The sequence below is a fragment of the Poromitra crassiceps genome, assembly GCF_964638095.1.
Source record: "Poromitra crassiceps genome assembly, chromosome: 4".
In the NCBI taxonomy this organism is placed as follows: Eukaryota; Metazoa; Chordata; class Actinopteri; order Beryciformes; family Melamphaidae; genus Poromitra; species Poromitra crassiceps.
In genome coordinates, this window is record NC_139626.1 from 15,008,421 (window position 1) to 15,022,638 (window position 14,218).

The window sequence follows — 14,218 nt, forward strand, 5'->3', positions numbered from 1 at the left end:
CGCTGGGAAATGTAGTCTCACTGAAATGCAGGCACATTCATTTTGGTATTGTTACGGGTATGTCAGTGTAAATCATGATGTTACACAATCATAAATCCATTTATGTGAGATGACCTGATGGTACGGTACGCCACTGGTTCTATTTTATACTCGGGATAATGGTATTTTTTCCTGATAAACTCCATATCCCATGCTGCCTTGCGTTTGGTGCGCAGGCTCGATGTGCGCGAAGGAAGGCGTGAGGCAGGGTGGGACATGAGTGTTTGGAGGCTGTTGTCTGGAGGAGGAACTCTACTTTCTCATCATGGACTGCTCTGTGTTTTCTTCGGAAACGCTTTTGCATTGTGCTTGAACGTGGACTGTATTCTGTTTGAACGTGGACTTGGCGAGTCGGGGTGAACCGGTGTATTGTGATCATTTGCGTCTGATCAGAGCCATAGCCAGTGTTGCCAATTCCGCGTATTATACGCGACTGTGTGCTTGTTTTGTTGTTGTTTTTCTGTAAAGTCGCTTATATTGGTAGTTGTTCGTTGCTGTTTTTGATTAATTAAAGTCGATTAAAAGACAAGATTCGACCTCAAGCGGGAGACGGCAGTGTGCAGTCGCTTATTTTGGGCTTGTTTCCATACACCCGGTTGCTTCTTTCTCTCACAAAGTCTGGCAACACTGGCCACAGCAAGCACTGATAAAAAAAAATCCCAACCAAAATGCCCCGAGATAACAAGACTCCTCTGATCCAGAAGATAGCCAGCAAAGCGTCTGACGCGTTTAAAGGCACAGGAGAGGACGTGGACAGACAGAGGGAACTGCTGGCGTTAGTGACCGCGGTCAGGGCGGCTGACCTGAGTATTTCTCCCCGGAAAACTCGGCCTCTGTGCGGCGCAGCAGAGCTCCAGGACCCCCCGGTCAGCTACATGCACATCTGCCAGACAGACACCTTCAGTATGGGCGTGTTCCTGCTGCGGTCCGCCGGCGCATCCATCCCGCTTCACGACCACCCGGGCATGCACGGCATGCTCAAGGTCAGTGGCTCTCAACGTGGTGTCCGGCGGGGACCAGCACCAGGTTCCTGGGGGTCCCCAGCAAATCTGTTGTTAAACTTCACCATTATTTCATTTAGGCCTACAAGAAGTTAACACAATTAGAGAATTTTGCCTATTAGAATGACCGTTATAGAGAGCCAAAGTCGTTGTAAATATGTGAGACCTAGGTAGCTAAACAAGCATAGCCGTTACCATGGTAACTGATATAGCATCGTCTGTTCTTATGCAAGTACAGACACGCGGAAATAAGGTAAGAACCATAACTGAAATACCCATATAAAAATCTCATGGCCTTTTACACCTACGAGCCGGAAGTGTTAGCAGCCATGTTTTCCTGACTCATTCCTGCGGTACTCTATTTTATTACATTTTCCATTGTCGTGTCATGTTATCGGCAAAATATTTCCCCACAGGCTTCCTAAAACCTCCATCCTTCTGTTAAGGTGCTGTACGGCAAGGTGACCATCCGCTGTCTCGACAAGCTGGAGGACAAGGTGACGGCGGAGCCCCGGTTCGATCCTCCTCTGGCCACCTTCCAGGCGGGCTGCGTGCGGCGCTCGGTGCTCCGCGCAGGCGGGGAGTACTCTGCGGACAGCGCCCCCTGCCTTCTCACACCTCTGAGGGACAACCTCCACCACATCCAGGCAGTGGAGGGGCCCGCCGCGTTCCTGGATATCCTGGCCCCCCCCTACGACCCCGACGACGGGCGCGACTGTCACTATTACAAAGTCCTGCAGACGGTACCGGAGGGGGGAGGCGACGCACAGGGGGGGGGAGGCCCAGGCAACCAGGAGGCAGAGGAGAAGGAGACAGAGGAGGAGATGTGGTTGCTAGAAATCCCCCAGCCAGAGGACTTCTCATGCGGTGGGGAGGAATACCCAGGCCCCACAGTCTCTGTCTGAACCCTACCCAGGCCCCACAGTCTCTGTCTGAACCCTACCCAGGCCTCACAGTCTCTGTCTGAACCCTACCCAGGACCCACAGTCTCTATCTGAACCCTACCCAGGCCTCACAGTCTCTCTCTGAACCCTACCCAGGCCTCACAGTCTCTCTCTGAACCCTACCCAGGACCCACAGTCTCTGTCTGAACCCTACCCAGGACTCACAGTCTCTGTCTGAACCCTACCCAGGACCCACAGTCTCTGTCTGAACCCTACCCAGGACCCACAGTCTCTGTCTGAACCCTACCCAGGACCCACAGTCTCTGTCTGAACCCTACCCAGGCCCCACAGTCTCTGTCTGAACCCTACCCAGGACCCACAGTCTCTGTCTGAACCCTACCCAGGCCCCACAGTCTCTGTCTGAACCCTACCCAGGCCACACAGTCTCTGTCTGAACCCTACCCAGGACTCACAGTCTCTGTCTGAACCCTATCCAGGACTCACAGTCTCTGTCTGAACCCTACCCAGGACTCACAGTCTCTGTCTGAACCCTACCCAGGACTCACAGTCTCTGTCTGAACCCTATCCAGGGCAGGCCACACAGTCTCTGTCTGAACACTACCCAGGCCATTTTTGTCTCACATACAGTATAGCCATAATATTAGTGTTGTCACGATACCAATATTTTACCCTGCGATACTATACCAGCAAAAGTATCACGATGCCGGGTAGTGATACCGCAGAGAAATCTATATATTTTTTTGTTTTATGAATGTGCAATGTATTTACGTACACAAATTCTAATGTAGGTATGAGACTTTGACGGTATGATAACCTTAGGCAAAAATACCATGGTTTCACAGTATCTCAGGCACCAAATGTGTTATTGTAAAAGATCTGCTTATAGATAGATAGATATTTAAGACTGGACAGTATGTACTGTGTTTATACTATTGTACTTTTATACTATTATATTATATTTCTCTAACCATTTGCTGTAAACTTAAACAAACAGCAGATTAATAAAATAAATTACAAAAAAAAAATATATATATTTTTTTTTTGGTCTGAGTGAAATGTTCTATGTCCTGATTCTAAAGATAGCTGAATCGCTTGGTTTGAGCAAGTACAACTATTTTTTATAAGCATTTTTCTAAATGTCTATGGAAAAATGAATGGGGAATGAAATCCCCTGGTTCCCAGGCATAACCCGGAAGAGGGTGTGACTTTGGTGTTTTAATAATACCCATACGGAAATTATCTTTTCTCTTGCAATAAACTAGATGAGAGCATTCATGTGAAGGTCTTGCATGTCGTTTCTCTTAGTACCTCTCTATCACCTGTGAATTTATTTGTGAAAGAAGGCCACACGTGTTTAAAGTCAAGGTCTGTACCATTGGAAGAGGAAAATGTGGCTTCCGTCAGAGTCAAGAGTGGTAATTTTTAAGTCATTTAAGCGCTGTTGCCTCACAGCTCGAATGTCCTGGGTTCGATTCCCACCTGGGACGTTGTGAACGCTGAAGGAATGCGTGCCCGTCCGCATGTCCTCGAGTGCCCACCGCCCGGGTGGGGTCGTCAAAAGGGCCTTTCTGTGTGGAGTTTGCATGTTCTCCCCGTGCCTCCCGAGGGTTTCCTTCATATAGGAACCCCCTTCACCAAAACATGCAATATCCTGGTTGCTAATGTGGTTCCTCCTCTGGTCGTTAAGGGCGCCTGTTCGGAGGCAGGGGAACTGGTTGGAATAGCGTGAACCTCCCACGTGCTATGTCCTACCGGTGAAGCTTCCCCTGTCAGGTGAAAAGAAGCGGCTGGCTAACTGCCCATGTCTCGGAGGAAGCATGGAGCCAGTTTCGGCTCTCCCCAGATCGGCAGAGGGTGGAGTAGCAACCAGGATAAATAAATTAAATTAGCACTAATGGGGGATAAAAATGGGATAAAAAAAAAAAAAGAGTGGTCATTTTCTGTCTTGCATGTCATCAGCATAATATAAAGCTTCCATTCTAACCATATTTCCTATCAAGAAACATAACATACATAATTCTATTGTATCCCTGGCCTTTTAAACCCATCTTAAACATCCCATTCTAAACATCAACATTGTCAAATGAATTGGGATACATCGATATATACCATCAACAAATGAAACCACATGATTGGTCATGATATAATTTTCATTCTACAACAGTCTCCTATTTCTCAGCTCACTGGTGGGCTGTTTCTCCAAATTGTGACAATCTCTTCTTAATTTGTGCCATAAAGCAATTTGTGCTTTATCTTAGCTGTCATTGATTGTGTTGCATAGTGGTTTTCTGTACTGTTGACAAATTGTGATATTGTAAGTCGCTTTGGACAAAAGCGTCTGCTAAATGACGTAATGTAATGTAATGCTGTGGCAAACAATGTCAAATGCAGTAGACGCCGGTAGCTCAGGCTGCCAGTCTTCTCAGCGATAGTTTATGGTAATTATGCTATCAAACTTAATGTGGTCATGATTTATTGATATTAAAATGTTATACATATAGCACCTTGAAAGAAATTGATAGTGGAGCACAGAAAACATGAAATATTTCATATGCCTATATATAAGTTGGGTTCCCAAGCGCCTGGATTCACATAAAATATTTCCAGGACAGTGAAGATATTGAAGATATTGAAAAGTCAGACACTTTTCCCAAACACACTGCTTGGGAATTGTGACATACACCACTGGAGGCACTGCGCTTTAGTAGCTGTGGCTCCAATTACATGCAATTACAGTCCATTTGCAGTGTAAAGTGTATCAGCCCAGTACATCAGTATGGGTCCAGCTGCCAGAACAAGGAAAGCTTTTGTGTTGTCTGTCGCAAGTAGAGATGTCAGAGTTGATCTGTGTGTCTTTTATCCCATCGTCTGCTCTGAAGGAATCCCTCAAAGACTTTTGGATCCCGTTCTGTCATCAAACAGGTCAAAGTTCTCATTCAACAAGACAAGACATATGGGCAGCAGTGGACGTTAAATGTCAAACATCACGTCATACAGGACTTTAGTAATTGATGGAGTCCTTTAGTAATTGTATCGGATTACATTTTTATAGTAACCAAACCTTCCCAACCCTGTAGAATCACCTTGGGGCGTTGTGGTGGATCAGTGTTTTGGCATACCATGTAACGGTTGGATTGGAATCTGATCCAGGTCATGTCCTGTGTCGCATGTCATCCCCCATGTCACCCCCCTCTCTCTCCTATGTCATCCCCCTCTCTCCCCCATGTCATCCCTCTCTCTCCCCCATGTCATCCCCCTCTCTCTCCCATGTCACCCCCCTCTCTCTCCCATGCCCCATGTCACCCACCTCTCTCTCCCATGTCATCCCCCTCTCTCCCCATGTCACCCCCCTCTCTCCCCCCCCTCTCCCCCATGTCATCCCCCTCTCTCCCCCATGTCATCCCCCTCTCTCCCCCATGTCACCCCCCTCTCTCTCCCATGTCATGCCATCCCCCCCTCTCTCCCATGTCATACCATGCCCCTCTCTATCCCATGTCATGCCCTCCCCCTCTCTCTTCCATGTCATGTCTTCCCCCTTCTCTTGCATGTCAGTCATGTCATCCCCCTCTCTCTCCCAGTCATGCATCCCCCTCTCTCTCCCATGTCATGCATCCCCCTCTCTCTCCCATGTCATGCATGCCATCCCCCCCTCTCTCCCATGTCATGCCATCCCCCTCTCTCTCCCATGTCATGCCATCCCCCTCTCTCCCCCATTCATGTCATCCCCTCTCTCTCCCATGTCATCCCCTGATTTCAGATTTCAGATTTCTTTTATTCACACACACTTGAAAAAGTATATAACTTGAAAAATGAAGGAAACCAGAGTGTGCAAAAGGGAACCCCAAGGAAGCTCTCCGAGCTTTTGGTGGGGACCCACAAGAAACATAACTTCTGACATTAAATAAACAATTGTCATACAATACAGAACAGACAAAACAAACAAAACAAAACAGGACAGGGTACTGGCCTAATACCCCCACAACGTACAATACAGGACATAGGACAGACAAGACAATTCCCAGACAATTTCAATTCAGATATGTGGCCAATAGTTGACTCTTCAGCATCTTTTTAAAAGAGGAGACAGAGCGTGACATTTTAATAGTTTCATCGAGCTCGTTCCAGATCTGCGGGCCCCTACATGCAACACTAAGACTAGTGCAATACAGTTTCCTGGTTTTGCCACGAATAACATGTTTTGTCCTAGTGTCGTGTGCGTGCAGAGGCACACAGATTGGAACGAGCTCACATAGGCGGCGGTTTAAATTGTATGTAACCTGATACATCAAACAGGCGTTCTGGAAATAATTATATTCAGTAAGGCGTAGGAGATTATAATGAAAAAATAAAGGAGCAGTTGGTGAGTTGAAATCAGCCCATGATAGTGCTCTGATTATTTTTTTCTGAAGCGTCTGAAGCTGTTTCAAATGTGTGGGGTAAGTGTTGCACCATATAACATTGCAATAATTCAAGTGAGGCTCGAAGAGTGTTTTATACAAAGTCAGAAGGGCAGAAAGAGGAAGAAAATGTCGTAATTTAAAGAATAGACCAACATATTTGCTCAGTTTTTTACATAAAGCATCTATGTGGCTCTTGAAGTTTAAAAGCTCGTCTATAATGACCCCCAGGAATTTAGTGTAACTGACTTTTTCGATGGCCCGACAATTTATTTGGGGCCGGACAAGTTCAGCTTTGTTATTATTTTTCTTTGAGCGGAATAGAATATAGTTTGTTTTGGTAATGTTAAGAGAAAGTTTATTACAGATGAACCAGGTGGCAACTTTTGATAACTCTTCATTTAGGATTTGATCTAGCTCAGTTGGGTTTTTGTGGGAAATGAATAGATTGGTGTCATCGGCAAATATTATTTTATGGAAAACTTCAGAGGAGTTGACAAAATCATTAATATATAAAATAAAAAGAAGTGGACCCAAAATGGAACCCTGGGGGACCCCATAGTTGATGGTTTTGAGGGAAGATGATACATTGTTTATGGAGACATATTGCTGTCTGCAGTTCATGTAACTTTTAAACCAGCTGAGTGCTAACCCTCTGATGCCATAATGCTGAAGTTTATCAATTAAAATATCAAAATCAATGGTATCAAAAGCTTTAGACAGATCTAGAAAGACACCCACTCCACAATCACCTCTGTCACGGGCATCATTAACTGTTTCAATCAGATCAAGAATGGCCATGCAAGTGGTACTCTTCTTCCTGAAGCCATACTGAGCAGGCACGATGATGTTCATTATTTCCAGGTATGAGGCTAGTCTGTTGTAAAGAATTATTTCCAAGATCTTAGAGAGTGTGGGGAGGATGGATATGGGTCGGTAATTGCCTAGATTGTTTTTGTCACCGGTTTTAAAAATTGGAATGATTTTTGCTATTTTTGCTATTTTGGGTACAGTTCCGGAGTGAATTGAGAGGTTGATACAATATGATAGAGGTTCGGCAATGACATTGGCTATAGTTTTTAGAATACGGCTGGAAATTTCATCAGCACCAGATGAGTTTGAGCTTTTCATGTGCATGATGATTTTGAGGACTTCGTGCCTGTCAGTTGGCTCCAGGAAGAACGAGTTGATGAAGTTGCCAGATAAAAATTGCTTATAAGATGCACCTATTGGTTTGTTTATGTTTTTGGCTAGGTTCTCTCCAATGGCAACAAAATAATTATTGAAGCTGTCTGATAGACCGGCATTGCGAGTGGTGTGTGAATGTATTTGTGTACTGTCAGGGTCAGGGAGCACAGTGTGCTTCTGTCCCCTGTTCAGGACATCATTCAATACCTGCCACGACTTTTTAGAATCACCTTGCGAGCCTAGAATACGTTCTGTGTAATAGTCTTTTTTAGTTTTCCTTATAATATGAGTAAGCTTATTTCTATTATTTCCATTCATGGCATCCCCCTCTCTCTCCCAGTCATGTCATCCCCCTCTCTGCATGTCAGTCATGTCACCCCCCTCTCTCTCCCATGTCATGTCATCCCCCTCTCTCTCTCATTCATGTCATCCCCCTCTCTCTCCCATGTCATGTCTTCCCCCCTCTCTTGCATGTCAGTCATGTCATCCCCTCTCTCTCCCATGTCATGCCACCCCCCCCTCTCTCTCCCATGTCATGCCACCCCCCCCCCCCCTCTCTCCCATGTCATGCCACCCCCCCCCCTCTCTCCCATGTCATGCCATCCCCCCCTCTCTTGCATGTCAGTCATGCATCCCCCTCTCTCTCCCATGTCATGCCATCCCCCTCTCTCTCCCAGTCATGTCATCTCCCTCTCTCTCCCATGTCATGCCATCCCCCCTCTCTTCCATGTCATGCCATCCCCCTCTCCCATGTCATGCCATCCCCCTCTCTCTCCCATGTCATGCCATCCCCCTCTCTCTCCCATGTCATGCCATCCCCCCTCTCTCCCATGTCATGCCATCCCCCTCTCTCTCCCATGTCATGCCATCCCCCCTCTCTCCCATGTCATGCATGCCATCCCCCCTCTCTCCCATGTCATGCCATATCCCCCCCTCTCTCCCATGTAATGCCATATCCCTCCCTCTCTCCCATGTCATGCCATCCCCCTCTCTCTCCCATGTCATGCCATCCCCCTCTCTCTCCCATGTCATGCCATCCCCCCTCTCTCCCATGTCATGCCATCCCCCTCTCTCTCCCATGTCATGCCATCCCCCTCTCTCTCCCATGTCATGCCATCCCCCCCTCTCTCCCATGTCATGCCATCCCCCTCTCTCTCCCATGTCATGCCATCCCCCTCTCTCTCCCATGTCATGCCATCCCCCCTCTCTCCCATGTCATGCATGCCATCCCCCCTCTCTCCCATGTCATGCCATATCCCCCCCTCTCTCCCATGTAATGCCATATCCCCCCCTCTCTCCCATGTCATGCCATCCCCCCTCTCTCCCATGTCATGCCATCCCCCTCTCTCTTCCATGTCATGTCATCCCCCTCTCTCTCCCATGTCATGCCATCCCCCTCTCTCTTCCATGTCATGCCATCCCCCTCTCTCTTCCATGTCATGCTATCCCCCTCTCTCTTCCATGTCATGCCATCCCCCTCTCTCTCCCAGTCATGCCATCCCCCTCTCTCTTCCATGTCATGCCATCCCCCCCTCTCTCCCATGTCATGCTATCCCCCTCTCTCTCCCATGTCATGTCATCCCCCCCTCTCTCCCATGTCATGCCATATCCCCCCTCTCTCCCATGTCATGCCATATCCCCCCTCTCTCCCATGTCATGCCAACCCCCTCCCTCTCCCATGTCATGCCATCCCCCCCTCTCTCCCATGTCATGCTATCCCCCTCTCTCTCCCATGTCATGCTATCCCCCTCTCTCTCCCATGTCATGCCATCCCCCTCTCTCTCCCATGTCATGCCATCCCCCCCTCTCTCCCATGTCATGCTATCCCCCCCTCTCTCCCATGTCATGCCATATCCCCATCTCTCTCCCATGTCATGCTATCCCCCTCTCTCTCCCAGTCTTTCTATCTCTATTTTGTGCTCTCATAATAAAGGGGAAAATGTCCCATCTTAAGTCGAGACACCGCAGGTGAAGGATACAAAGGCTGTTTTATCTTTCTCATAATACTCTAAGCCAGAAATATCCACTTCAGTAGCACTTAGACACACACACACACACACACACACACTCTCTCTCTCTCTCTCTCTCTCACACACACACACACACACACACACACACACACACACACACACACACACACACACACACACACACACACACACACACACCGATCTTTCCAGTTTTACTCCTATTCTGACGATTTTTACAGAGGGGATGGTAGGCTACTTTTATACCGGTATCTTTCATAGCCTGATTTTTATAACATTTTCTATAAAAACATGGCTGCTGACAATGTTTTCTGATTTATGGATTTATGGACCTTTGGCTCTAATATCAACAAAAATGAAACAAGAATGTAAACCTGCATGGCTTTATCAATGTTCCGATTTCTGTTCCTGGAAATGTACGCAAATGATTGCATTTAATTATATAATGCCTCATTTGTATAGCTATTTAAGCATAACATTTCAGAAATACAGGAAATTGTCTTATTGTGAGTCATCAACCGGGGAACTGTTATGATGATATGCTGTTATTTAAACATTTAACCTATTCACATGGGGTGATCTTGTCTTAAAAAAGAAAATAAAGAAAATGGCGAACAGGCCAAAACCTGAGTCAGCAATTTAACGGCAACATTTAAAACATGAGTTAAGGAAACCACAAGTATTACAATATTACAATAGCTATAGGCAAGAAAAAGGGGTGAAGCGTTCAAATCTATTCATTATGCTGCACATAAAAATTAGGGTTATTCAAATAAAATCTGAAATTAAAAATTAGGCTACCCTATTCATGGTGACGAAATATTAAAGGGTTCTGCACTTAGAACACTTTCTTTATTTCTTTCTTTCTTTCTTTCTTTCTTTCTTTCTTTCTTTCTTTCTTTTTTTCTCTCTTTCTTTCTTTCTTTCTTTCTTTCTTTCTTGTTTATTTTTCTTTCTTCTTTTTATTAAGACATATCCGCACTATATGGAAAGGAAACGGCTGACCATATCTGAAAGGTGATCGGGTGCATTCAGAATACACGTTTGACAAGCCGATTGAGGCAGAGGTAAAAGCATAAGTGATCAGAAAATGGAAAATAAACAAACTAATAAATAAATAAATATGGTAGAGGAGTCTCTTGCGCTTCAGCCCCTCCACAGAGGGAGTTCGGTGCTCTCAGGACAGGACAGTAGGCTACAACAGAAATAAATGGGTGAACCCATGAAGGACCTGGAGCTCTTGATTCACTGGAAATGAATCAATATAGGTGCAGACCAACGTTTCGACACTGATGATGAGTGCATCCGTTCCTTCTTAGGTTCACCCATTTATTTATGTTGTAAATAAATAAATATATAAATAAATACATAAAAAAAAAAAATGTAGGCTACCCTATTTTTATTCCTATATCGTCCCAAGTATATAATTCCTCAAATATACGATTTTTTTCATTGCATTCTCTTCTCAAATATGAGCATTTTCTTAGAAAGATGTAGCCTTTGCTGTTGAAATTTAAATTCGTCTTTCACATATTCCAAGTCAGATGTTGTTTCCTTCCACAGATGCATCCGAATAACTCCGCAGCCCAATAAACTATCGTGCTCCTGCTCCAACTTCATCACAAGCTATGGATTGGAGGTTAGAACAACATAGCCCGTATGTTAGATCAAAGATCCCGGAGATCTGAAGTTTAATGTTCCATTTCCGATATCACGCTTTGGTGTTGTAACCTGATGTGATAAATAAAAAGCGAGTGGGTGAAAACTCTGAGTCAGAATGACGCAACGTGTGGGACTTACCCACTTTATTTCCAACATCAGTGCAGCCTATGTTAAGAATAAGCTGATATGTCTTGTTGTTTTCTGCTTGTAGCATGCGCTGGTTTACAGCGTTATAATGAGCCATACTTGTCTTAATCATCATCACACATTTAATGAGTCTCAAAACCACAAACACAAACAAGTCGGTGTGAGTTCAACTTTTTTACATCTCATATTGTTTTACACGTGAAACCACAAGTTCCAAACACGTTGAGTTACACGACACGAACTGTGTACAAAAATAGAATATATCACAACTTTCCATATTAAATGGTAAATGTACATTGCATTCAAAGCGTCCTTGGATCAGTCAGTGTACAAAAAAGAGACACAGAGCAAGGCACTATAGGGATACATCATACATATCGATCAACAAACATGTTAGAATGAACACTTTGTCAATTCAATAACTTAAACACATTTATTTATTTTTTCTTTTCAAAAAGTTATTGCAGTTGTTTCACATTTCAGCGTGCAGCTTATTGCACGTTTAACGCCGCGGTTGGCCATATTAAAATTGTCCCCTTTATATTACAGTGGCCCTTGTATATTGTTATGAATTAATGGCTATATTTACTTGTATGTTCAGTAGACTGTGCAGACAAAGTGCATTCGTGTCAGTCTCTCCATCCAACTCAGCAAAGGGAACGGGGGAATGTTGTGCGTAATTGCGCACGGCGGCACTTGGCTCGCCGCTTTTCTTCCCTCCCAGTCCCAGCCATATCAAACCATGTTCTTTTAGCGGGTTAGTGCGCGACACACTGCCGCTTTCCACGTCACAACTATGAACAAATCCCGCTGGCTGAAGAGTTGACGGAGGAGACGGCGGAGGACTTGCGCTCCTTCTGCCGCAGGTGGATCTTGGTGTGCCGCTTCCTCTCGTCGCTCCTGGCGAACTTGCGGCCGCAGTAGTCGCAGGCGAACGGCTTCTCCCCGGTGTGCGTGCGGATGTGCGTGGTGAGGTGGTCGCTGCGGCTGAAGTTGCGCATGCAGATACGGCACTGGAACGGCTTGTGTCCCGTGTGGATGCGGATGTGTCTGGTCAGCTCGTCGGAGCGGGAGAAGCGCCTGTCGCAGCCCTCCGCGGGGCAGGGGTACGGCCGCTCGTGGATGGGCGTCTTGCTAGGTCTGTTTGGGTACTTTCGGGGCCGCAGGATCGGCCTGAGGGGCAGGTTCTGCGGGCTGTACGCAGAGGGAAGCCTCGGTGGCCCTCCATCGGAGCAGCTGCCCCCCGGCCCTCCCAGCGTAAAGTTCCTGATAGTGTTGAGCGGGGTGAGGGGCGGGGGCACGCGGAATGTGTCGAGCGGGCACGTGCCGAACGGTTTCCGGTCCGGGATGTCCCGCTGGCAGGCCGGCTGGAAGAAGCCCGAGTAGTCGGGGATGATCGGGAAAATCCCCTGCGCGTCGGAAGCGCTCGGCGGTTTGGGCGAGGAGTAGGAGGGCGGTGGATAGGAGGCGATGGGCATGCAGGTGGAGGTGGAGAGGAACGCTGAGGGGTCCTGGTACACCTCCCCGCAGCCCGTGGAGTAGGGAGGCGGAGGAGAGTAGAGGTGGTGGTGATGGTCGAGTTCCGCCTGGCTCTGGGCCGCCATGGTGCAGCTCAGAGCACCACTGCTGGAGAAGTGATGGGGAGAGGCGGAGGAAGCTGGGGAGGACGAGGCGGAGGAGGAGTGGGGAGGAGGGGGCGGCGGGGCCATGCCCAGTATGCCCGCAGAGACGATGTTGATGACCCCCTCGGGGTTCCAGCTGCCCGGGTATTGCGAGTCGATGGAGAACTTGCCCATGTAGGTGAAGGTCTGGTTGCGGTGGGAGTGAGGCGCAGAGAAGCCGCTGGAATAGGAGAGATCCAGAGAGCGCTTCTCCTGTACGCTCATGTCCGCGCTCATCAAGCCATCTGCACAGACAAGCAACAAGACAGCATGAACACAACAGACCCACTGAGGATGAGGATGATTAAAACGAAGATGAAGATTTCATTGAAAGACGTAGATGCATCACACAAACTGGTGCGTCTCAGTTCCATTACGCACGGACTTCACCGCGCAGCTGTGCGTCCGGTGCGCTTCAATCAAAACACACTATGAATTTTCCTCTGAGCAAAGATATTTCTAATAGACATTTCAACAGTTATGTTATGGGAGTTGTTTGTTAATGTTTCAAACTTTGCTTTTACACAAGTGCTAATAAAGTTTATGACAAAATTATTATTATTGTTGTTCTGAATAGCCACACAACAAGGCATTTATTATAGGTGATTGATTTTTTTTAAAGTGTAAACTTTGCACAGACGAATAAACCACATTATGCTCGAAAAGTATCAAGCCCCGGTCGTTTACCTGCTCCGCTCATCTGGTCGTAATGCCCTCCCAGGTCGGTGTTGGGGAAGATAGCAACGGAGGTCGGTAAGCCAGTAGCGATGTCATCCACCGAGTACACGCTGTCGGCTCCGGGGTGCAGGAACCCCCCGAGACTCACCGGAATTTTCTCCAAAGTTTTTGCCGTCATTGTGGAACAACTACCGAGTCTGCTCTCTCTTGTGTCTGCTCTTCTTCTAACAGTGACTGTCTGCCAACCGAGCCCAGTGCGTACCGTGACCGGCTTAGTACCTACTGCATGCCTCTCTGGAGCACCGACCCGTGCGTCTGCTTCACTTGACGCGCTCCTGATAGAGGTAACGCTGGGTGGACAGCCTTGGACACAGTCATTGGGAGCAGGGGCCCGCCTGGTGCTAGTATGTATATATGGGGAACCTTTTGAATGCGCCGCAACGTCATTACCCATATAAGGAGTGGGAGGCTGGCACTGAGAAGCGCTGCGAACGCCGATTGGCTGGGAGGCCTCGTGACGACGTCAGAGGGAATCACTTGTCAATGGAGAAC

General features: G+C 47.1%; 2 protein-coding genes across 2 annotated transcripts; one reads left to right on the top strand and one right to left on the bottom strand.

Annotated features, from left to right (window-relative positions):
- Positions 1-707: 707 nt before the first annotated feature.
- On the top strand, positions 708-2,136 carry LOC310774494 (2-aminoethanethiol dioxygenase-like; the record flags this gene model as incomplete). Its single annotated transcript, XM_083634574.1, has 2 exons — positions 708-1,022; positions 1,487-2,136. 2 exons carry the CDS (start codon positions 708-710, stop codon positions 1,943-1,945), a joined length of 774 nt encoding a protein of 257 aa, XP_083490700.1. The 3' UTR covers positions 1,946-2,136.
- A 9,394-nt stretch (positions 2,137-11,530) lies between these two features.
- On the bottom strand, positions 11,531-13,920 carry egr2b (early growth response 2b). The gene is made up of 2 exons (XM_083634569.1): positions 13,676-13,920; positions 11,531-13,233 (listed from the first exon to the last, which is right to left on the bottom strand). The coding sequence occupies exons 1-2, from the start codon at positions 13,842-13,844 to the stop codon at positions 12,122-12,124; spliced, it is 1,281 nt and encodes a 426-aa protein (XP_083490695.1). The 5' UTR covers positions 13,845-13,920; the 3' UTR covers positions 11,531-12,121.
- Between the last annotated feature and the right edge of the window lie 298 nt (positions 13,921-14,218).